The 24667-nt window shown below is 39.8% G+C and overlaps 2 protein-coding genes across 2 annotated transcripts in view; both read left to right on the top strand.

Annotated features, from left to right (window-relative positions):
• LOC118816403 (E3 ubiquitin-protein ligase HECW1) overlaps positions 1–13949 on the top strand; it is an 81782-nt gene extending 67833 nt beyond the window's left edge. The window contains exons 19-27 of the mRNA XM_036582865.1: positions 613–727; positions 844–957; positions 1318–1470; positions 2243–2341; positions 2506–2635; positions 2849–2995; positions 3491–3605; positions 4914–5112; positions 10681–13949. Coding sequence (XP_036438758.1) covers positions 613–727; positions 844–957; positions 1318–1470; positions 2243–2341; positions 2506–2635; positions 2849–2995; positions 3491–3605; positions 4914–5112; positions 10681–10792 — 1184 coding nt within the window. The 3' untranslated portion in view covers positions 10793–13949. The remainder of the gene's footprint in view (positions 1–612; positions 728–843; positions 958–1317; positions 1471–2242; positions 2342–2505; positions 2636–2848; positions 2996–3490; positions 3606–4913; positions 5113–10680) is intronic.
• Positions 13950–14432: 483 nt separating this feature from the next.
• stk17a (serine/threonine kinase 17a) overlaps positions 14433–24667 on the top strand; it is a 35247-nt gene continuing 25012 nt past the window's right edge. Inside the window, exon 1 of the mRNA XM_036582864.1 lies at positions 14433–14992. Coding sequence (XP_036438757.1) covers positions 14850–14992 — 143 coding nt within the window. The 5' untranslated portion in view covers positions 14433–14849. The remainder of the gene's footprint in view (positions 14993–24667) is intronic.

Genomic DNA, 24667 nt, shown 5'->3' with positions numbered 1-24667 from the left:
ATATTAGCTAATCTCTCATGCGCAGCCTTGCATAATAAAAACCAGGGACATCTCTGTAGGCACAAAATAAGCTGTGCTGTTTTTAAGCACTGATTTTTTTCCTCTCTCTCACATAGTTGCATAATAGTTCTCTCTATCAGATCTTTGAGTACACTTGCCTTTTTTATTACTGATGTGGAGTTGTCTCTTCAGCAACCAACCCACATTCCCCTCATACTAAAACAGATTTGCTAGTATCTTGCCTATTCTTACACAACTCTTGATGTGGAGCTTAATGTATAATGTTTAATGTATGACTCACATCACCATCATCCCGCTGTGCTGTGAAGAGCTTTCCAGTGCGAGTGTGATGAGCATTTACAGTGTGGCGTGCAGAGGGGGGTCTGATGAGGTTTTAGGGAATTCAGAAAAGTGTTTATAAATGAAATTATATCACAGCTGGGAGGCAATGAGCTAGCCCAGCTGAAAAGCTATTAAAGAACATCCACAAATATAGAGTACGTCAGTGGCTAGTACTATGAATATTTTATTTCTGGGAATAATTTGTAAGTAGAGGGACGTAACCCAGATATAATTGTGTTTCTGTGTGTGTACTTGTGTATGTCTTGGCAGGGCTGCAGAGAGCCAGAGCGCCTGCACCATACCGCAGAGACTTTGAGGCCAAACTGCGCAATTTTTACAGGAAGCTCGAAGCCAAGGGCTATGGCCAGGGGCCGGGAAAAATCAAGTAAGCGTGTGTTTGCATGGGCTAGGGGCGTTTTTGTGCAAGTTGCATTATAAAAAATAAAATAGATCCAAACATTTGCTCTCTGTTGAACCCCACATCTGTCTGGGTTGTGAAAGGTTGATCATCAGAAGAGAACATCTGCTGGAAGGCACTTTCAACCAGGTGATGGCCTACTCGCGCAAAGAGCTCCAGCGGAACAAGCTCTACATTACATTTGTGGGAGAAGAAGGGTATGTCCACCTTCAAGCCTGAAACTACGCATGACTCTCTAGGGTTTTCCATCCGCCTCTTTTATGCAACGTTTGAAAATGTGTATAAAAAACTGGGTTAAAAAGTCAGAAATTTGAAAAATGGCTTGACTTTTACACTTGGTTTATTGGTAACGGAGATAAATGTGGAAAACAGTGCCAAATTTTTTATTAAATTCATACATTACTTTTGGATGCAGTTTCTCTTTAGTCGTTCTAATGGTGGTGTTTTATCCTAATCAGACAAAAAGATTTAATCTTAACTTGTTGTACTCTTTTACTTTTATTTCAGTTGTATCATGCTGTTATCTTACTTTACATGTTCTTCTGTTTCATGTCTAGCCTGGACTACAGTGGGCCTTCGCGGGAGTTCTTCTTCTTGCTGTCTCAGGAGCTGTTTAACCCTTACTACGGCCTGTTTGAATACTCAGCCAATGACACCTACACTGTTCAGATTAGCCCCATGTCTGCCTTTGTAGAGAACCATTTAGAATGGTGCGTTCTCAGTCTCTCGCTCACTCCCTCTCACACACGCGCCTGTTGATGTGGCATGTGGTTGTGAAATAGTACTCTTGTTCTTGTCAATCACTATGATAAGCATGCAAAGAATGCCATGGTATTTGTTTTGTGTCATTTAGGCAATTTGACTGACAGATAAAATATCACTTTTGTTCAGCAAATTACAGTGACGATGAAAGAAAAGGAAGCCAAATAGATAGTTTCTTCCTTTTTCTCTTACTCTATATTTTAACAGGATAGACTGATCTCAGGTCTTTTTATCTCAGTGCCCTCATTTAGCAAAGATTAGCTGCTGGGATCTTTTCATTGAAATATCTGAAAAATTAGACCTTTTTAGCTAATTGCCTAAAAAAATTAGGAAAAGCTTGAACTCTTAAATGCATACCTCAACTTGGGGGTGACCCCTGACTTCTTCCCCCCTTTTACCTTATCTATTCTTTTAGATAAGTAGCCTAATAAAGATCAACACAGTTTATTTGATTCTTTTTTAGATTTCTTAACAAAATGTTTTGGAAGTTTTACATTATCATTGCTGTTTCTAGATATAAATGCTAATGACCTGAGGTGGGCTATGTACAGTTGGTGAATCACCCATGCATTTAAAGATTAGTAATACAAAAGTATGCTTGACTTCATACACCATGAAGGCTGAAATACACGAAGCCAAAAGCTATAGAAGCGCACAGAGCGCAGCACTTAAGTTATGTAACTAATGTAAGTGTGTTCACTGATACTGTCCTTCCTACAGGTTCCGTTTTAGTGGGCGTATTCTGGGTCTGGCACTGATTCATCAGTATCTGCTGGATGCTTTCTTCACTCGGCCATTCTACAAAGCCCTGCTTCGACTGTGAGTTTCATGCTCCTGGATTTACTGGATAAAGATTAAGCCTAGTCTTAGACTAATCCAAATGGAGTTTTTGGTCTTTGCTCTATTGCTCTATTGTTTTATTAAGTCTTGGAGTCTGCATCCACTGAAATTGTTCCTAATTGTTCAAATTGTACCTTGCGCAGGGCGACTGATCTGAGTGATTTAGAGTATCTGGATGAGGAGTTCCACCAGAGCCTCCAGTGGATGAAGGACAATGACATCACTGACATTCTTGACCTGACCTTCACTGTTAATGAGGAGGTCTTTGGACAGGTACTGCCCTTCTCAGCCTGTTCATCAAATTGGCACATCTGACTTCACTTCATATATATATTTCTTTTTCATTTTGCAATAATGCTTTGCATGCATATTATCTATTTTGTGCGCTAAATCACGCAATATGAATCCAAACTAAATCATTCAAAGTCCACAGCACAAAAAGTATTCATATTAATCTTGTGGTCTAACCTTGCTTGCTATAAACAGGTAACAGAGAGGGAGCTAAAGTCAGGTGGATCCAACATTCAGGTGACTGAGAAGAATAAGAAGGAGTACATTGAGCGAATGGCCAAGTGGAGGGTGGAAAGAGGGGTGGTGCAACAGACAGAAGCATTGGTTCGGGGTTTCTACGAGGTACACAAGCACACTGACCCGACTTCAGTGAATTCTGACCCTTGGGTTTTAGGCACTGTAGTAGGAGCTACATGTATTCTGTACTTTTGGACCTTTAGCTAGCTGCCTATTTTTTAGGCTGATGATTAAAAATGTATGGATTAGTAAAAAATACTATGAGAATGAGGATGATTTAAGTTAAATTAAAAATGAAAATAAAGAATCATTAAATCTCACTTAAATTCATTGGCAAGGACACAAGACAATCCGAGAAAAACAATCCAATTTAGTTTAGAATGAATCGCGTACAGAGAATCATGATTACGAATGTGTCTAATGGAAAACTAGGTTCAGTCAGCTCACAGGAGGCATTTGTTAAGCATTTGTTAATAACGTATAACTGAATATTGTATACAATATTGAAACTGATTTCTGTCATGTAGAAATGACTAAGCGTGTCCTAACAAGCATGTCAGTATAGACAGTCTTTATCAAACCCATTGTTTTTCTGATCAGGTGGTTGACTCACGTCTGGTGTCAGTTTTTGATGCTCGGGAGCTAGAGCTGGTCATTGCAGGGACAGCAGAGATCGATCTGAATGACTGGAGGTCCAATACAGAGTACAGAGGAGGTAAGAATGAAGTGCTTCAGTGAGGGGGAACTTCAGAGAACTTTGTGAAAGTTACAGAGTCAAAGCCAATTTCTACTTGCAATGTGACCTTAAGCGAGTCAGTTAATCCTGCTCCTGAGGGCCTGTCCTTACAGTTGGTTAATGTAAGTCATTTAAAGCAGCATTATGTGAGAATTGTTTTTTTGCTCTTGGGCTTCCCCTACAAATGCAGAGTGTATTTCACTTTTACACCACTGTTGTAAATTCATTTATAAATTGTGAGCCCCTCTCATGTACACGTGCATTTGTTGACGAGCTAATGGACACGGAATCCGACTTCCCTTCTGCATCATGTGGGCATGTCGATGCTATGTGTAAACAACCGAAATCATGAGTGTAATCTGAAACGTCCGTATGCCTGCGTCATGCGGATGCACACGAATGGGAGTCAGATTCTGCCGGCAAGATGCCATAAAGCATTACGCAGTTCTCACGAGAGGTTTTGTGCGTGCTCCACCAAAGTTACATAGTGCTAAAGCAGGCGTTTGTTTCTCCCTATTATAATTTAGTGTACCATCAAAATGATTTCGAAGATGTTACTTTAAAGTAAAATTGTTACATAATGTTTCTTTAAGGTAAAAGTGTCCTTTACATGTCTGTCAGGTCGTGATGACATTAGCACGTAGTCTGGTGCAGATGTCCTGTTATCCTAGACTCTTTGTATTTCTTACCTAAAATGACAGCTGCAGCAGATGCCTTCCCATGCCAAAAATATCCACAAACATCTCTAAATCATTAACCTACAGGAGTGCTGTGCTGGGATTGCCAAATGCTCATTTGACCCTCCTTAATGGCTAAGCTCTTAATTGCCCCTGGCTAATCATCTGCTCCATTTGAGCCATTTGACCCTTTTTGTCCTCAAAATTTCTACTATTAATCATTCTAGAAGGCCAGAGGAGTCCAGAACACCTTCTCCCACCTCTGACGCCAAAACAAACAAGCAATGGCTCTCTCTCACTGTTCATTGCCATGGATAGAACTTTTGATGTCAGAAGCAAAGCATCTATGGTATTTTTTTGACCCCTGTGGTTTGGTGGTTTTGTAGTGTTGGAATGGCCTCATTCATAACTGTAGGGCCTCTGTTGACTTTTCATGTAGAGTTTATGGGTGGATTAGGTGTCATGTTTTAGCAATGCTACAGAGGCAATGGACAATTTTCAGTTAATTTAAATGTGCTGTTGGTCTCTATAGAATGAAATAACTTGACTTTTTTAACATATATATATCTATCTCCTCTCTCCTCCTCTCTAACCAACCATCTACATCCAGGCTACCATGATGGACACATAGTGATCCGGTGGTTCTGGGGGGCTGTGGAGCGCTTTAATAACGAGCAGAGGCTGAGGCTGCTGCAGTTTGTGACGGGCACGTCCAGCGTGCCATATGAGGGCTTCGCAGCTTTACGTGGAAGCAATGGCCTGCGTCGGTTCTGCATTGAGAAATGGGGGAAGATCACCTCTCTACCCAGGTATGAGGAGAAGCACATTCCAGTTTACACAGAAAGGTCCTGAGGCATTTTTGAGCTTGGGTATGAGGTGCGTCTGTTGGAAAACTATGCTTGCATTAAACATTAGCTTATGCTCTGTCCCACATTCCAGTCATTCAGGTGCAGGGTCAGGGTGAGGAATTAGCGATCTGTCTGGTTACTGACAAAGTCCAACAGTTGGAGTAGATTGCAAGACCATTTTTGGAGAAATTTTGGCTGCCCTGCGTGTCACAAGGTTCATCACTCAGGAAAACCACTGAACAACATTCACCAATATCTTCCTAAGTTTTTTCTTAAATTTGTTCTTGAGAAAGGTCCCAAGAAAAAGTCAGATTTGTGACGTGTTCTGAATTTTTAGCACCTTTGTGCTCTTGAGTGTGTGTAGATTCTGTTCTTACCAAAGAACAAATCCCACATTGATGTCAGAATCTCCATAAAAACTGCCTAAGTGGGTTTTAGGAAGAAATTTCTTCTTCAGAATGGTTGGTGAATGAGGCCTATTGTGTTTAACAGTGTTCTTTTTCTCTCATACAAAGTTTTCTATGTCCACATTCACTATGGATTGGTTTCTCAGACAGTGATTAAGCCTATGTTTTGTACTACACAGCATTCTGAATGGAGATTCTCCACTGAAAGGAAAATGTAGTCCAGGACTAGGCTTAATCCCTGTCTGGGAAACCAGCACTGTATGTCCTAAAGTTTCTAGCCACCTCATCCAACATTTGTTTCTGAAATCAGTGGTATTAAGAGGGAGTTTGTCCCCTCTTTTCTCTTGTAACAGCCTCTGGAAAGACTTTACATTAGATGTTAGAACATTTGCTGTCCGGATTTGGTTGCATTCAGCATTGCTGTCTGGATTTGGTTGCATTCAGCCACAAGAACATTACTGAGGTCAGGTACTGATGTTAGATGATTAGTTCTGGATCATAGACGCCACCTCAACTCATCCCAGAGATATTAAATTGAGCTCCATCACTCCAGAGAACGTAGTTCCACTGCTCCAGAGCCAAGAGTAGGCGACGCTTGGCATTAGTCATGGTGATTTTAGTCTAAGTGTGGCTTCTCTAGTTTCTGCTGACGGTGCTCTTCTCTGGAAATGAAACAAACTGTGTGTGCACAATTGAATTCCCTTCACTAATTAGCAGAGGCTGACGGAGATTTTGAATAAATATTCCCTTAATCAGTAATCAAATTGATTAGATATTGTAATCAATAACCAAATAGGTAGTATTGGCTAAGAGAGAATATTAATTCTCTCACAAAGTGTAGGTCTGCATAGGAGACTCTAGACACTAGAAAGCCCCCAGGTTTACAGAGAGGCCTGTGTACTTACTGACCCAGTGAAGAGAGGTACAAGTTGACCTTAAAAGGTAGAGCAGACTGGTAAAAACCTGTTGAAACAAGTTTTTAGAAGTGAGCTCAGCATGCGATGGCCAAATTGATGGACAAAGAGATGCACCTATTAGAGAATGAGCTAATATAAAAATATCAAAATTTGAGAAGTAAGGTGGGGGGAAATCAAATTACCCCAGATAAATGGTATATAAACTGTTTGGAACACTGTATTTGTGCAGTTGGGTCTCTCAAGACCCTGTGCCACCTGATGCTGAAATAAGGAAGAAGCCTTTTTCCCTCTTTCCACAAACTCAGCGTCTGAAGACTCTTTCCTTTTTGACACTTTCTGAGAACTTAGACTTAAAACAGTTATGAGTGAAATAGTTTAGCCAGTATTAAAAGATTTCTTTTTTATTTAATAGTATTATGTTGGAGGCCTGGGGTTGAAGGGGACAGCCTTTGGTCCCGACAGGGTATTTGGGTGCTTTTGGACATGTAAGGCTAGATGTACATACAAGAACAGGCACACTGCAAAATGTGCCTTAATTCGACTGCAGTATGCACCCACAATGCGCCTCCCACCTAGAGCTGGGCGATATGGCCAAAAATGTTATCACGATAAACAAAATTCATATTGTTCGATATCGATACATCTGAAAAAAATCGATAAAACTGAAAGCGGTGCTTTTGTGTCATGTTTGATCTAGAGTATCATCAATTCTCTGTGTTTTGGAGTGACAGAGCGCTGCTTCAAGTTAGCCAGCTGCTAAAAACAGCTAGCCTGGAAAGATAGCGCTCTCCCGCTCTCCAATGCCTCACAGCTTCCTCAGTTTACTTTCGTTTAAATCAGGGCTGTAATTTACATGAACCCACTTCTTTCTTATACTTCACTCTTTCACTAGTGCTTGTGAAAGCACTAATACTTAAATATGACTGTCCGAGCACTGTAACAGCGCTGTAGTTGTGAGGATTGTGATTGTGATTTAACGCTGCTAAAGCTGGTTAGGATGTACAGAAAGAGGTGAGTTTGCTGTAGGACAGTATAGTTACACCACTGACCTCGTCACTCACACTCGGTCACAGGAGAACAGATCGCCGGTCGCTCCACTCAAACAGGGAATGTATAACTCCGCGTTTCAGCCGTTGCTAAAGACTCATCTTACTCGTGGCTCCCTCCCTCTCTAATCATGTAGAAATACTCGGAAGTGCGCCCTCTCCTGGCGACAGCTGAGTAGTGTCGCTTTCCTTGCAGTAGAAAACGCCACCAAGGCTTTCGCTGAACGTGGGAGTGTGAGAATGGTGTATTATATCGAACATTTATCAAACATGTCGTATCGCTCTATCGAGGAAAAGTTATATCGCGATATTTATCGTTATCGTTTTATCGCCCAGCCCTACTCCCACCAAAACATTCCACATGGCTAAGAAAATAGAACAACCATAACACAGACTACATGCGCATGTTGTGGCTGCAATTAGTGCTTCTGTATCCTGACAGTTCAGACAGTATTTTCAGATGGTAAACATTCTTTCAGATCATGTTTGAGGCTTGTGCCTCCATCCAACTGCTGTATCTGCTGCCATTCACAAAAGAAGTTTCTTTTAGCAAGATGTATTTTGAGACCATAACGTTATATTTAAGCCTGGTTTTAAAAGAAATCAATGCAGAACTGCTTTAGTAAGTTGCGTTTTACAGTGCACACAGCCCATAAACTACTCATTAAGGCTCGTGCACCAGTTTCATACGTAACACATGGGCAGAATGTGTCTGAATTGCATCTGAAGCTGGTGCAAAAGGCTTAGTGCATTGGGCCCATTGTGGTATCACATATTAGCAGCATATGCAATAAATCAAATACTCTTCTATTGAAACACCTACCCACTCGCACTTAAAAACACCTATGCAGAGCTCTTAGCTCAGAGGTTTTCACTTGATATTAAGTGTGTGATTCATGCTGACTCACTCTCACATGTCCTCTCTAGCTGCAAGGCAGTGTGCAGTCATGGCATGACACCCTCCTCACTCTGAATAGTAGTTGTATGCTTAAATAGCTCCAAGAGGTTCTGATATCAGTTGCACTGATTAAGTAAGCATACGAAACTGACATTTCTCATCATAGCCCTTATTGTTTCTGTTAAAAACGTTTTGTGCCTGGCCCGATTTAGTCAAATTCAAGGACAAATTCTGAACTTCTTCTTATAACATGACCTCATTATTGGCCTTCGGGAAGAAGGGTGTCCTGTTTGAGACCACAATACTTTTTGGATGGCACTAGATGGGTTGCCCCACTTCTACTCTGTACGGAACAAACTGTTCATCTAGTTTTCTGGCTGATAATGAACCTTGAATATATTCAAGTCAAGTGAACAGTGTGTAGAGTAGGCTAAATATGATATGGAATCAATTAGGATTGGTTTGAAAATTCTGTGCTACGTTATAAAAACTAAATTGCCCTTTCAGTCACTTCATAGTTTCCATGCTTTAAACTCAAAAGTACACATTGACATCTCTGGGAGAACGCAAGTTTGAGTGCATGTGTTTATTTAGCAAGAACACTTTGTGGTAGATTATGTTTTCCCAAGGTGTTAACAGCCATTAGTAAAGCAAACACAGGGACACATAGAGAAAATGGCTATAATCTTTAATCTTTTCATTTGTTGGCGCCTGATAGCTGGCCTTGTGTACTATTTAACTGAATCTAAAGTGCTAAAGCAACAGGGCACACACCGCTAATGGGAATAAATAGAATTTCTGGCACATCACTGTCAATCCAAGTCACAACCCTTACAAAATCTTTTGTGAGCTATGCCAGAGATCCAAACATTGAACTAATATTTTGACTTCATTTCTTTGACAGTGCCCAGGGAATGAGTTGAGACAGTCATTCATTCAGCACAGGCTCAAAAAGCCACCTTTTTCAGGGCTTCTTTCTATGCTATTTAGACTTATAAAGAAGGTTACTTGAGATGACGTTTGTCATCCCAAAATTGACTGTTTGGAAAGCTCTCACTGACGTATCTAGCGTTTCAGTTTCTAATGTCATTTTCGCACTGTCACGTTGGCAAATGGCAGAGCCAGTGGATCAAAAGCGGGTGCTGTCAGCACAACAACACTGCGCTGAGCTCATATTTCGCTGTCACAGGGAGAATGGGCTTGTTTTTGTCATTGTGTGGAAAAGCATCAGCACTGAGCTGAATAAGGGAAAGCTGAAGGAACGGATGCAGAATGTTCCAGTTTCATCTTTGCTTCTGGTTACATTTAAAGATGCACACCAAAGAAGTTGTTCATCAAAATTTATAGCTTTGTTACTGTCAGGGAAAAAAGCTAAAAACATATATTTGGTATAAAATTATGCAGAAGCCTCAACAACTAAATATAATATCAAAATTTCAGTATTTTTATTACAGCTTCCATTCTTTTCAGGGGTCTTGCTTTAAGTTTTTCAAAGAAATCTGCTGGGATATTTTTCCACACTTCATAAGTTCAGTCAGAAGTTGGTTGCATTTTCTGCTTCTCACAATCAAATTAATCCCAACACATTCAGTGACGTTGAGGTCTGGACTCAGTTCACTGAACTGGGGTGGTCAGTTCAGTGTTCTGAGAACATCAGCAGCTTCTTTGTTTGATCTCCAAATTTTTTCCTTTCTTGTTTATTTCTTTTTCTCAGTTATAGCTATTTCACAGCTACACAGGGCAGCTCCACAAGGTGGACAGAAACATCGGTGGATTTTTTCAGATCTAAAGCAAGAGTGGAGCTTGATTTCCTTCTTTCTTCTCTTTCAAAGATAAAAGCTTTAAGCACTGTTTATCTGATGGTGACAGTTTTGGGGGTCTACCAGGTCTTAGTTGTTCAGTTGTTAGGAGTCCCATTTTCTCTATATCTTTTGATATTTTATAGTTTGAACAATTTTTTGCTCATTTTTCTTTGACTTTGTTTTTCCTTATGCAAGTGGATTATTTCTAATCTTCACAGAAATATGTTCTGAAAAATGAATAACTTGTACTTGGCCATTTTGACTGGGAATTAAATAAATAATGAGTGGCCTCTGACTTTTGCACAGTACTGTACTTTATAAACTGAAGATAATGCCATAAAACCTATACCTGATTATACACACTCATATTGTATGAGGACAAATGCTCTGCGGTGAATAGCTTGTTTAAATGCACTTTCTTGATGTTTGACCTTCTGTTTTTTCTCTTTTTTTTTACAGGGCTCACACATGCTTTAACCGCCTGGATTTGCCTCCATACCCTTCATACATCATGCTGTATGAGAAGTTACTGATCGCTGTGGAGGAGACCAGCACTTTTGGTCTGGAGTAAAGAAATTCTGGGACACCCAAGACTGTTTTTGTTTTTTTTAAACTTGTAATTTAATTTTCAGTGATCCTATCCTCTCAAGAGACTACTGTTTTTATCTAAATGCATCTGAGAATTCATCTGAGAGTATGTGAAGTTTTGTTTAAGATGACTTGAAATTGCATGAAACAGCTAATAGTTATATTGTACATATTGTACTACTATAGGGTTGGGGAAGGGAAAAACTAAGATGTGTAGTGTAAAACTGCGTCCAGCCTACCGTGTTTCAGCTCACTGACTGTTCCCTTGCTACTGTTCATCCTCTGTGCCATGTTACCAATGAGGCATTGCTCATTTTCCTGATGCGCTGTCATTATGCATGGGGGACAAATCCCACGTGGCATAAAGTTCACCTGTGACCTGCAGTTTAATAAGAAGGACATGTTAGTTTTATTGCCAAAGCCCTGTGAACATTCATTCTTATAGTTTGCTCTTTTCTGAATATTGAGTGTAAAATATCACCAATGGCCAACGGTGGAGTTAAAGCAAATACTTTGATGTGCCTCACTGAAATTATGGGTACAAATTGTCATATAGAAGTGTCTTGTAAGTGCTGTACCCACAGTCACTGTGACCCTAATGATAATCAGAGCTCAATGGTTGATCGCATTGAGTAATAAAACCTATGCTAGCAGGTGTTTTTCCACCTCACAGTCAAAAACAAGAACTGACTCAAATGGGGACCAACAGAATTTGTGGTTTTAGTTTTAGTTCATTTTCCACCTGTAAAAGACAGCAGGAACTGTCATAATAACCACTCTAAAGTGTCTAATTTGGATAATTAGCTACCTTGTTTGCTAGTTAGCTTAACTTATTGGCTGCTATGAAATGATATACTGTACTGTTCACTCAGATTCTGTAAATCTACTTTTACAGAATTGTATGCAGAATCAGGCAGTAGAAAAAATAAAAGCAAAACCTCATTTGGCTGCTAGCACAAATGCGAATATAATTAGCGTTAGCTTCTTAGCTTATATCTCCAAATTCTTTCCAAAATAATAATTCTAAAAGTAGCAATTGACACACCATTCTAGTTTCTATTCTTGTGCACTTATTGGTCACGTAATAGTGCTTGGTGACTTTTTCTTTACCTGGAGGAGTAAAGAATTTGCTAAACTGCTGCTGGATTCAGCTTCATGTGTTACCAAACACAGAGGAGAACACTCTCGAGTACCATTAGGTCCTGTTGGTACCAATATTCATATACGAAAAACCATAAAACTGGAACTTTCAGTAGACTACAGGACCAAAGGCCAATGGAAAAAACAGTCAAGTTTCTGGTGCAAAAGGTTCTGGTACTTGGTGCAGTGGAACAACACCCTAACTAGTCACATTTACTCAGTTACTCAAGTACGCAAGTAAAATTTTGACTGATTTCTACTTTCAAATGATAAAACTTTTACATTTGCTCGAGGTAACAGTGTTTTCACTTGAGTGTGGGTTTAGGCTACTCTACATCTGTATGTTATACACTCATTAAACAGTTTAATCAGTTGGATAACATCCACACAGGTGTAAACACTACAGAACAGAAATGATGAAGTGCAGCCTCCTGATTCTCTGCTGCCTCTGTGTTCTAGTAGAGAGCATGCAGAGAGTCTGTTGAGCCAGGTGATGTAAGCGAATTTACGGTACACTCAGATTAGCAGCTCAAATGCTAATCTCCTCACAATGCTCTGTAGACAGAGCCTGTTTCCAGCTCCAAAATAACACTAGTTGTTTTCACAGCAGCTGTTTTGAGAGATCAGGGATGCCCATCAGAAAATGCACAGTGGAAGGCATGATGTTAAGCTACAGTTCATACCCTCAATTCTGTACCCAATCAGATAACTGCATCTTTCCCAACTTCTTTTCCTTCTTGAAACTGATGCCAATGCACTGAAGATCACTATAATTCGACTTTAGACATTGTACATTCATATTTATTTGAAGCAATATACGTTATTGATACCACAGAAACATCCATATTACTCGCTGCAGAGGCTGAAAACTAGGCAATTATCATTTGCGATATGACCCTGACACTAATCAAGCCTCTCCTATTTATCTGTAAGTATGTATGCCTAATACAGATATTAATGTAATTATTTTTGTAGGTCACATATGTTTTATATGGTTTATTGGAAGGCTACTGTAATGTGTTGATTGATTTCTTTAACTGAGTGATTCTTTTTATTTGTATTGACATGGTTAGAATGCCTGACTATGATGTGGTGTTTATCATCATTTATAATGATATTTTCTATGATTTGGAAATGCCTTGTTTGTGTACACAGTTATTTGTATACACAGTAACGTTGTTGTTATTTTGAAGAGGCCATTAATGGAGAAAACACACAATATTAATACTGTTATACCTATTGCCTATGTCAGTTTTTCCTAACTCCAGTCCTGTAGGCCAGGCTCATACTGTGCAAAGTCAGAGTTTTGTCTGCACCCGAGTCATAGGATTAGCTTATTGTAACTGTATAACGCTGGTGGACTACAGATCTGAGGTTGGGAAACGCTGATCCAATCCTGTAATGCACTGAATTATTTCAATATGTAAACACACTGAACTACCCAAACTGTATTCAAGTGAGATCTTTATAAATGAACTTTTACCAGCTTGCTTATGCTTATTCTGTGTTCACAAGCAGTTTGTTTCACTCTGTGTCCTTGATTTGGTTGGTGTGATTGTGGTTTCTTATAATGTGCTTTGCACTGACGCTGTCCAGACCTGGATTATCTTTCAGCTTCCACATGTTAGAATGAACAGTGGACCGCGTCATGTAAAGAATATTTCCCCAATTTCTATTCCATTCCATCTTTAGCTTGTATCGCAGTGTGATAGAAAGAATGAAGTGCATTTAGATGTGAGCATGTTTGAATCACATGAGGAATCAGGTTTAAAGGCCAGTTTAGCATCTGATGCACCATAACACTGTGCTTAACTTTGAATTATGTCACTTTAGTTAATTTGCAGTTCCAGCTTTTTACTACTTTATATGAGTTAAAGATTATATGTTTGCTAAAAATGTTTCTTAAATTATTTTTAAAAGTCCCCTTAGGCCTGGTACTCCAATACACATGTGCCACTAATTTCATGCTGTTTGCTCTTTTTGTTTTTGTCCTCCTCAGACTGTTACCACATTATTCCTGAGAGGCATTGTAGCCCCTCACAGTGTCCCACTGCTTTCACTTCATTATATCTCTGTACATGGACTGTGAATAAAGACTTATTTGTAAAATGCATTGCTGGATGAAAAAAGTGAGCAGCCTGAGGCTCGTCATTACGCTTCTGACCAGCAGGGGGCTCTGACTGAACTGCACTGCACTTCCAACATCCATTCACTGTTAGTGAAATACATTCAGGATCTCATCACCATTTTCACACGCAGCTTACTTTAGTGTGTCCAAAACAAGAAAACAAGGGTGATTGTGAGTAACTGTGAAGGTTAAAGTTTAAAGCCTTCTAGGTGAGTCGGGCTCGACATCTTGGCTCAGCGCCTGCAGGGAAACCCTGATCACAACAAGCCCCGCCCCTTTTGGCCGAGCCGCTTGTCAATCAAGGCCATTGCCATGGTGACGGAAATCAAAGCGAGCGTTTCTGGCTAAAGGCTGAGAGAGGAGAGAGCGCAGCAACCGAAGTTAGTAGACGGACTCATCGATTTATTGCTGGACAGACACTTAACATAACCTACGAACCAAGATGAGAGTTTCGTTAGTCGCTTTTTCATAAACTTCCGTTTCATTTTTAGCGGTTTATATCCAGACCAACAAGTTTTGTAGACTCACTTTACTGAGTTTACCGTTGTGTTGTGTGTGTGTTCCAGCTAGCTGTGTAGCGGTGGGTTCGGCTGGCTGACTCTCTGTTAGTCGGTCCCACACAGCCAGCTAGTCGCCAGCTAGCGAGTGAGTGCGAGAACCTGCGAGAACCTGCCTGCTTAAACTTAGTTTTACAAAGCGAATTGTGCGCCTTGACGGTAGAAGAGCTTCTCCAGCTTACATCGGGTATAGCAGCGTTATACAGTCAGCCGTTATGATCCCTGAGTGTCCTGCGGCGAGGAGCCGAGCCCAGTCCAACCACAGCCGCTCTGGGTTACTCTGCGAGATCAAGAGCAGCATCAGGAGTGAGCCTTTCTCTGACCACTACAGCCTCATACCGGGCAAGGAGCTGGGCAGGTACGCTGACCGAGAAACAGCTGAAGTAGCAGCTGCTCACAGTGTCTGTCTGGCAGAAGAAGCCTTATCTATGTCTGTCTGTCTGCTAGCTCTGGATGCATCTGAGTGCAGCTACACTCTTGAAAAAGATGGTTCTTCAAACGTTCTTTAGTGAAGTGGTTCTGTTAAGAACCATTCGCATGCCTAAGTGGTTCTTTGCATGGTGAAAAGGTTCTTCTGATTAATGGAAAATGTGTTGCATATGATTCTTCTTAGAACCTTTTTGAAAATGGTTCTATATAGCACCAAAAAGGGTTCTGCTGTTGTAACGATGTCAAGCTTGTAACAATAGAACTCTTTTGGTGCTACCCAGAACCATTTTCAAAAAAGGTTCTATATGGAACCACATATAACGCATTCTCCATCAATCCGAAGAACCAGTTCAGCATGCAGAGAACCATGTGAGCATACAAATGGTTCCATATAGAACCACTGTGTTTACTAAAGAACCCTTGAAGAACCATCTTTTTTAAAGAGTGAACTGTAGTTTCTGTCTCAGTATTTTCCCATGTGAAACCATCAAGTTCATGTGCAGCGCCCTCGGTGATGCAGCTGTTCTCGGGCATTTCAGAGCCCACGCTGCTCATTCCAGGTTGTTAGTTCATCACTACTGTCTTGTAAACTTCTGCTTTTGTAATATAATGGTGAATGAAACATGATCACCAGATGTTAACAGGGCTTTACACTGCTGTTCATATCTAAGACTGTTTATTGGCAGAGTGCAACTTACTTGTAACCTTTTTTAGACTGAAATCCGATCTTAAATGATCTGATCTATTCATTTAAGATCTGACATGATTTTTATCTTTGCTTTGTGTTTAATCGTTAGGAATCCTATTTGCTAGTAAATCGGGATTTGGTCATTTTTTTCTGAATAGGAAATTCCAGATTGGGAGAATTAGGACCAATTTAAAGCATGTTTAACTAGGTGTGGGTGATGTGGCAAAAATGTCACATCACAATGCTTGAAGGCATTTTTGCATTAGACGATATGCATCACTATATTTGTTTTTTTCTATTTTTTGAGTTTAATAAGTTTAGTAATGGATTTAATAGGTTTAATGGGATTAATAAGATGGAACAGACAGAACAGCACCAGTAGTGCCACGTTTAATAAAAGTACTATCAAAAACAGTCAATATAATGTTTTTTATCTAAAACTTTACATACTGCATTGCACTAAATCCAATTAAACAGGACTAATTATGCTCTCTTTGTAATGAGACCTGCAGTTGGTATTTAAAAATACTCACATGATATCCAGGTTAGGCTCAGAAAAGCATATTGACATAAGTTATCACAATAACAATGCCCACTCCTGCAGAGAGCTGGAGTCAGAGGTTGTTGCCCAGCTTTATAAATAGTGATCCATATGCAAGAACTCAAAATTATTTGGCACTTGCGATGTCTGTTTGCTGTTACAGCCTTGCTGCACAATGTCATTAGAAACCTTCGTAGACTCACAATGAGGTTAAACTTCATCTGATTTGTTGAGGCATTTGAGCTGCTTGTCTTTAAGAATCAATATTTAAAGACTGATGAACAGAGTGGGTTTATCTGTGGTATTTGCCTGCACGTAAATTCCAGCTAAAATGTTAAATTTTATTTTAATTTATATTATGAAACCCAGAGTTAACTCAGATTCCACTAAGGATAAAATACAGCATTGATACAGAGGCCAATGAAATTTCAGAGTCCCCGTTGATTCTTAAGCTTTTTGTTGCTCATCTTACTTGTGAGACTTAAAGATGTGCTTTTTTTATGTCAGTTAGGAGAGGGAAGAATTTTCTTGAAAAGAAGGCTACAAGACACTTAATAGCAACTGTGTGACTATATAATTGGGGGCTGTATGGAAAAATATGACATCACAATGTTTAAAGACATTTTCTCAAAACATGACACACATCAATCTTTATGTTGCTTAAGTTTGGAAAGATGAAAGCAACACAATGCACCAGAGGTGCTACATGAAAAACAGAGTGGTTCTTTTACTATGCTGTGCTAAATTCAGTTAAACAGGGCTAATTATGTTCCCTTTTTAAGGAGACTTGCAATAAGTCAGTGTACTAGAAGTACCAAGGATATCCACGATATGCTCAGAAAAGCAAGTTGTGATGTGGGGCTTAAAGAATTAACATTATCGATCATATTGACAATAAACAATCATCAACAGATATTTCCATTGTCAATTTTTTGTTTACATTTACAAAGTGACGTCCAACAAATGGTGAATTATCGGCTTTACCTGAAGAGGGCAGCGGTTCACTCATAGTGTTGTGCCTGTGTGAGCAGATAGCGAAAGAAAAAGAACAGCTATGGCTTAAATTTAAAAAAGAAATACGTCTGGGAGCATTTGTTTAAAATGAAGAATAAAGTCATCACATACAGCATATGCAAGTCTGACCTAGCTTCGCTGTTCCCTTTGTCTACGAAACATACTGGTGTTGATTCTGAGGCAGCAGAATGATCAATAATATGATGAATTTTTAATATGAATGATCAATAAATGGTCAGTATTCTGACACACTAATCCCTGAGGACACTTAGTTCGCACTGTAAGTGATTTTGTCGGAGTGAGCTAACGTTACTCTTACTCAAAACACTGATGTTGTCACTGAAATATTCTAATCCATATCAGTTTCTGTTATTTAGAAGTATTTAGCATCTACCTCAAAAATGTTTTGACAGCTTGTCCTGTCACAGTATTACATACATTAGCTAGCTAACTATGTACATCTGCTTATTTAGCTGAGGATACAGCTTCAAGCTGATTAATTGATTATGAGCTGTTAATTTCACATAATTAATTCAGTATTACGTATTATATTTTTGCATCCCAATTTTTATGTAATGTATCACAATAATGCTAAAATATTGTGTCTCACAGCCCTATCATCCACTATCATTGCTTGAAAAGGGAACAAACACCCAGTTCATTTTGTATGCACTGCACTTGAGCTGGGTCTACTGAATCATGTGACTGGAAAAAAGGGCCCATTTGAAAGCTCACTTCTCAGATAGCAGTGTTTTGTGGCTTTGAAGGCGACGAGTTGGCCTTACGGACTTCATCTGTGTAGTTGCATGTGGGTCGGTTCTTTGCCTAGGTGCTTTAGAAGTGCAGGGCGTTCAAAATCCTCATCTGTTTGACTTTCACAGACAAAACCCAGACCAGGTGCATGTTTGACTTCAGATATGTACGACTTTGTGAGCTTTCCATTTAAGCAAGTATAAGGGTGTCTGTGTCATGGTCTAGTCTTTCTTAAAACAAGGAACATTGGTTAACATGTAGGATCCTTTAGCTGGTCAGTTAACAAAATTGATTAATGAGTAAAGATGTACAGTGAGTACACTGTTAAAGTGCCTTAACACAGAGAGGAGTAATGTACGAGAAAAGGTAACATGTTATTGGTTTCATGACATTGCCTGGCTGTGCTGCAGACCTCCTGGTTTACCCATCTTTCAGCCCAGTTTCCCAAAGGTAAACTTAAGTAGTTAAAACAGGCCATGATCCAAGCGTCCTGGTTGGTTCTCTTGGCTGTGTGTTTGTTTGGATGGCCATGCACGTGTGGAGACAGCCCCCTTCTGAACTTGAAGGCCACAGTGTGGGGTTTGGGTGCCTGCTAAAGGAATTGGGATGGTTCTTTTTTTCACTGGAAAATAACGATCTATTTTTAGAGCATAAAGAATGAACTCATATGTAAAAGCAATTTAATAATCGCTCATGTGCTTTCAGTGAAAAATGTATCTATTCCACAAACAACCAGGTAGAAGAGATACATAACATTACAGGCAACATGGAAAGTTTTTCCATTCCTCTGGTTCTTAGTGTTATTAAACGCTCAGTAAGTACAGTTTGGTCTTTACAGCACTGGTATAATAATTCAGACCCACAGAGGTTCGTAATTTATATTTCATTTATATTACTTTTAAAATGACCAGTTTATGTTGGCGTCTGTCTGGTGAAAAGGCCTACTTTTTAAATCTCTCACATCTTTGAACTTGAGGTCAGTCACTGTGGCAGAACTTTAGTTTACTAGGTTTGGTAAGCCTAATGGTTCACTGTATATAGAGGGTTTAATTCTAAAATGCATCATCGACAACTTTCATTCATTTTCTTTTTTAATGCTGTGTTTTAGGCAGTGAGTTGTACACATATAAGAAGTGTCAATGCAGTGTCATGATTAATACCACCTTTATTATATCTCAGCTGTTAATTCTTTCAAAAACCTGTTATATACAAAATTGTTCCAAATAGACACACAGCATTTTGGAATGAAACTCTCCACATAATGCCTGAAAACACTACACATCTGGTTTAATGATCTAGTAAGCTGGTCCCTGGTGAGAAAGGGAGGAAAATGTTAAGATGTCTGGATTCTTGAGTGGCCCAAGGGATTAGGCTAATTGACATATTTACAACCAGACTACAAAAGCAACAGTAATGTACAAAGTTGTTAAGGACTTTAGTTGACATTTTTGCCAGTGCTCGAGATTTGTGGTGTCCGGAGAATGTTTGGAATTTTTCAGGACAGGAATTTCCAAGGCATGGTGGCATTAGCTCCTGGTAAACCCAGCATTAAGCTAGAGTGCAATACTGCCAAAAGCTTAAGAAAAACAAAAAGAGCCAACTGCTCCAATTATAAAGATTTTCACAGTGCCACAACAACTTTTAGAAGAGGAAGTGTCACAAAATTTGGCTTCAGAAATTTAGGAAGGAACTCTTTTAGTAATATTTTCGGTGTTTTTATTTAGAGAAGTCATTGTCATTTGTGCCAGTCGTCTGTGCTGATGGAAAATTCCTGCCCTCCCCTGGTGATTCCCACTGTATAGAAAGTGTGAGGTCAAAAGAAAGCAATTGTGTGGTTTCTAGATGCGTAAATATGGATAATTGCTGGGCTGACTGCGTTCCACTGCTTAGGGAAAACCCAGTTGTGTCAAATAAGGTCCAGCGCTCTACGGGTGTGAAGTCTGAGGCCAAATAACCCCCAAAAAAAACAACGGCTTTGCCTGACGTGCCTGATGTGTGTGGGAATTGGGAACACATTCTGCACGTCATAATTAGACCGGAGGTAATTTGATCGAAGATAAGCCTTTTTTTGTGAAATGAGAGAGAGAATTTTATCTGCAAACCTGTATGCAAACCCTTATATAGCCATATCAGGTTTTCCAAAGTTCCTGCACTGCTGGGCACAGATTTTTAATGGCAGCATGTTATTTGAATTTGAGTTACTACCATTTACAGTTTAAGCTGTTGTCAGAAGACAGTGACACACTTTGTTTAGCCATGAAATATTATTACTTTTTCCATGTAGAATTTTCTCTTTTTTTAATGCTGTATGCTTCTCACATGGACTCCCCATCCCTATTTTAAACAACCCTTCCATTTGTATTGCCTAAGCAGTGCAAGATTACTTGAATGCTTACTTATATGACTTTGCCACACGGTGAGTTTGTAAGGAGATTGTATGCGGTCTACTGGAGACAGTTTTCTTGTCCCGTTTCTCCTGAGATTATCATTCATTTTGGATTATTGTTTCATTAAACACTAGGGGTGTTTTACCGCTGCCCATTCTAAAACAAGAACTGACCCAAACAACAGCCAACAAAACTTACCATACTAGTTCATTTTTCACCTGCTTAAGAGACAGCTGGAACTGCCAGAATGACTGTAAAGCATCTAATTTGGCTAATTAGCTATCTTGCTGGCTAGTTAGCTTAACTTATTGGCTGCTATGAAATGATATACTACACTGTTGTCTATGCACATGCTCACACAAATATGTACTGTTACACAGAATGATGTGTATAATCAAGTAAAACTTAGTTTTCTCTGCCTGGTGGAAACCTATGAGCAAAACCACTCATTCTGTACCTGCTAGCATAAATGCTAATAGAATTAGCATAGAAAATTCTCTATAAATTTCAATTGCAAATCAGCAAAATAGCAATTGACACATCAACAATACATTCTTGCTTAAATTCTTGTGCATGTATTGGTCGTGTTATTATGCTTGCTGACTTTATCTTCACCTGGAAGAGTGGAGAATCCACTAAACTGTTGTTGGCTTCAGCTGCATGTATTACCAACCAGAAGAGTACACCCTCAAGTATCTTTAGGTCCTGTTGATACCCATCTTGAGCAGGTACCAAAAACCATAAAACTGGAACCTTCAGTACCATTCCAATGGCCAGGGGAAATAAGCATAGGTCCAGTTTTCTGGTGCTAGAGGTTCTGGTACTTTGTGCAGTGGAAAAACGTTCTGAAAGTCATATGATATAGCATGGTTCTAAGCAAAGTAAATACTAAAACTTTGTTTCTAAATGTGAAGTAGAAACATTTAAAAAGGTTTTTTTTATTGTACCTTGCTCCACGGTAACTCATTTGGAGCTGTTGCCGGTCTTAATTGTGCCAGCCTTGTTTTCCATTTGGCAGTATCGCCTGGAGAAACACCAGAGAAGTCATCTTCCATTTTTGGGAAGGGAAGTCTTTTTCACATACACGTCAGTGATTTTCATCTAGAGAGTCATGATGAGGTGCGATTTACTGCTTTTTTCCTTTTAATCCTTGTGCTCAACCAGCCAGTTTTCCTCAGCTACATCCAGGCGTCTTCGTGGAACTCGTGACTGCTAATGCTTTTCGGGACTATGACTATTGTAATACCATGTAGTTCCATGAATCACAATGCCGACTTTGGAGCTTATGTGGTTGATCCTTATGTCTTAAATAGTTTGAATTAGTTAGAAAAGTAGTTAAAAAATTGGACTTTGGGACTTCAGGATGTCATTGAGAGAATCTAATGGCAGTGATGGACTGTCTAGCTAAAGTGTGCTGAATATTTCTCATGTGTTCACACTGCATTCCAGAGGTCATCAGACCCCTCGAGCTGTTCATAAAAGAAGAATCTCTGTCATCTTTAATTAAGGTCAGACACTCTGAAGTTATTTGGTAGGGCTTTGTTTACCTCGTGTACTCCTCCTAGTCTGACCATTGTCTACAGCAGCATGTCATCAGCTGAAAATGTCTCACCCTCCTCTCTAAATCTCAGAGCCACTGTGTAGAGTTCTGTGTCTGGACAGGGTTTAAGAGCCTGTCGGATGTGTGCAGTGTGGTCCCTTTCACTTTCGCCACAGGCCCCCCTTTTCTTTCCCCTGTCACGTTTTAGAACCCCAGCCTCGCACCCTCATTCTTACAGAAAGGATCTCTGTCCCAGGCCTGACAACTGAGAAGGATACCATGACATCATTGCTCCACTTCTCAAGTTGTTTGGGTCTCAGGCCCTGATGGCAACATCTGAGGCGCACCATGGCAACAAAGACAGCGTGATGAAGGGGGGGGTGGCCGTGTGAAAGCCAAGTTTGTTTTTGAGGCCCGTTGATGAGCTCCCCTCTCACCAAGTGTCAGAAAAAGGCTATGATGCCCATCGTTGAGGAGCTGAAACTGCCGTGCTAAACTTATTCACCACAGCTGAGGCAGTCCAATTATGTTTATTCAGCTTCCTGCTTAAAGCTGACCTTTAGACCAGTTGTCACAGAAGACAGACATGGAGAAATCTCCTATTTTTGAATTAGTTGACCGCACAGCCTAATCCTTCTGTTTTTTTAATCATTAACAAGCCAGTTCACAGAGGTTGTCACAGCTAACTTTACAAGAGCAACATTAGCTTCACAAGAAACGTCCCCACTTTTGCTCAGTCTGTCAGCACATTTGCAGTGCCATTTACTAAAGTTCACTCAGGAAAAGAAGCAATGAAGTTCACCTTTGAAACAACCCATTTGTCTGTCTCCACTGCTGCATAGCAAGCAGACCAGGTCTTTTTTTGTGCTCGATTACCACCGTGTGACGAAGAGAGAGGGGTGCTGAAAGGACACAGTCACGTCTGAAAAACTTTGCACAGGGACACTGATGAGGTAATGCACTTTCCCAAGGTATTCAGAAAATTTCTGCCTGTGTGCCCGGAGACCGTGTGAATAGGCGCCTCTTGCTCTACGTTGAGGTCACATGTCAGAGTTCATTATTCCCCTATGTCATAGTTACAGAGTAAACAGGCCTCTGGTTTTAGTCTGAGAGCCTTTTTCCCCTTTCACTAAAAGGAATTTTAGTCATACCTTGGTTTTTGTTCCTCAAATGAGGTACTTTTGCTCCTGTCACAGTGGTTCCAGTTAGCTGTTTCTAGGTGCCTGTTGCTGATTAATGCAGCTTACAAAGCAGCACTTTAACTGAAATGCTTTACATCAGCAAATTAAGTTGGTATTTAGCTGAAGGACCCTCGTTTGCACATCAGCTAAGGAAAATCCATCCTACTTCATTCACTCCTTAATAATTTGAGTAGCTTTCTGAAAATGATGCAATTCTTTTGATGAATAAATGAACCTCTACCCCAAGGTAAATGAATTCAGTACATGTTAGACAAATACCAAAAAAAAGCAGAAAACACATTTATTGAGAAATGTCATGGGTCTTTTTTAAAAACAACAAAAATTCTACCCTCTGACTTGGTGCTGTAAGTCTTTTAGAGGCCAGTGGTGAGTAATGTATGTTTATTTGAACTCTTCTGTTTTGAGCTACTAAGCAAAGCTAAGAAATAAGAGTTAATCATCCAGTTCAGGCTTATATCTTAATAGCTGCAGACGGTAAACAAAAAGTACAATTCGTTTGTTATTTGCACCTATTTATATGGCAACTAATCCAATTTTTTAAACCATTTTTTAAATTTTCACACAGACCTACATGTAGTAGTATTGTAATCATGTGTTAATTGATTAAGTAATTTTTGCTAGCTTCTGTGCCTGCTTCCTTTCCTCAAATACAGTGCTCATGAAGGGAGGGATTTGCCACTAGTAAGATCCCCAGAGCATATGGCCTTCTCTGTTGGTGAACATCCTGAGGGACCACTTCTCTAGATTAAGGGACTCCCAAGTGTGAAGAAAAAAAAAAGTAAGATTGTAAATTTGTAAGAGATGGGCTAGACATCAGTAATGAGAAACCAGCTATTCTATCAATTAATTAGGCCTAAATTTCCAAACTGTTCTAGATTTTTCACCATCTGTTAGGCCAACACTTGAGGAATATTGGAAGCTTGCTGTGCAGGTTGTTAGGATGTGTGTCATAGGTGACAAAGTTAGTCATTTTACAGTTATTATATAGGTTTATTCATTGTGTAGCTTGTAGTGGTTTGGTTGTGGAGGCTTTTTACAGTTTTGCTCTAAACTGCTAAATGACTGACTTGAGAGGATTTCCAGACCCAAATCTTCACTGTCTAATAGAATCAATGGTCGCCTTTCTTCAAAGCTGACAACTGAAGGTCATTCTTTATAATTGGACGTAGCCAGGTTCACTCTGTCTAGTGTTGTTGTTTTTTTTTTGGTTGATTTTCTGTACCAGTTGTTCTGGAGATGTTATGTACCAGTTGGCTTCTCTATTGTCCACAGGTGGTGTGCACAGTGACATGGGATTTTCTCCAGGAAGTGTGAATGAGATGTCCTTCAGCTTGATGGTGTCAGAATGTCACCATCTTGACGTCAGGTCTCTAACATATCCCTGTCAAAGAGTCCGTGTTTAGCCTCAATCTTTCCGAGTCCATCTGTCAGCATCCTTAAAGGCTGCCTTGAGATTTGCTGTCACCTATTGATCCCCTT

This window comes from Colossoma macropomum, unplaced genomic scaffold, assembly GCF_904425465.1.
Source record: "Colossoma macropomum unplaced genomic scaffold, Colossoma_macropomum, whole genome shotgun sequence".
Lineage (NCBI taxonomy): Eukaryota > Metazoa > Chordata > Actinopteri > Characiformes > Serrasalmidae > Colossoma > Colossoma macropomum.
Note: the sequence above shows the minus strand (reverse complement) of the source record. Positions and strands in the feature narration are given on the sequence as shown.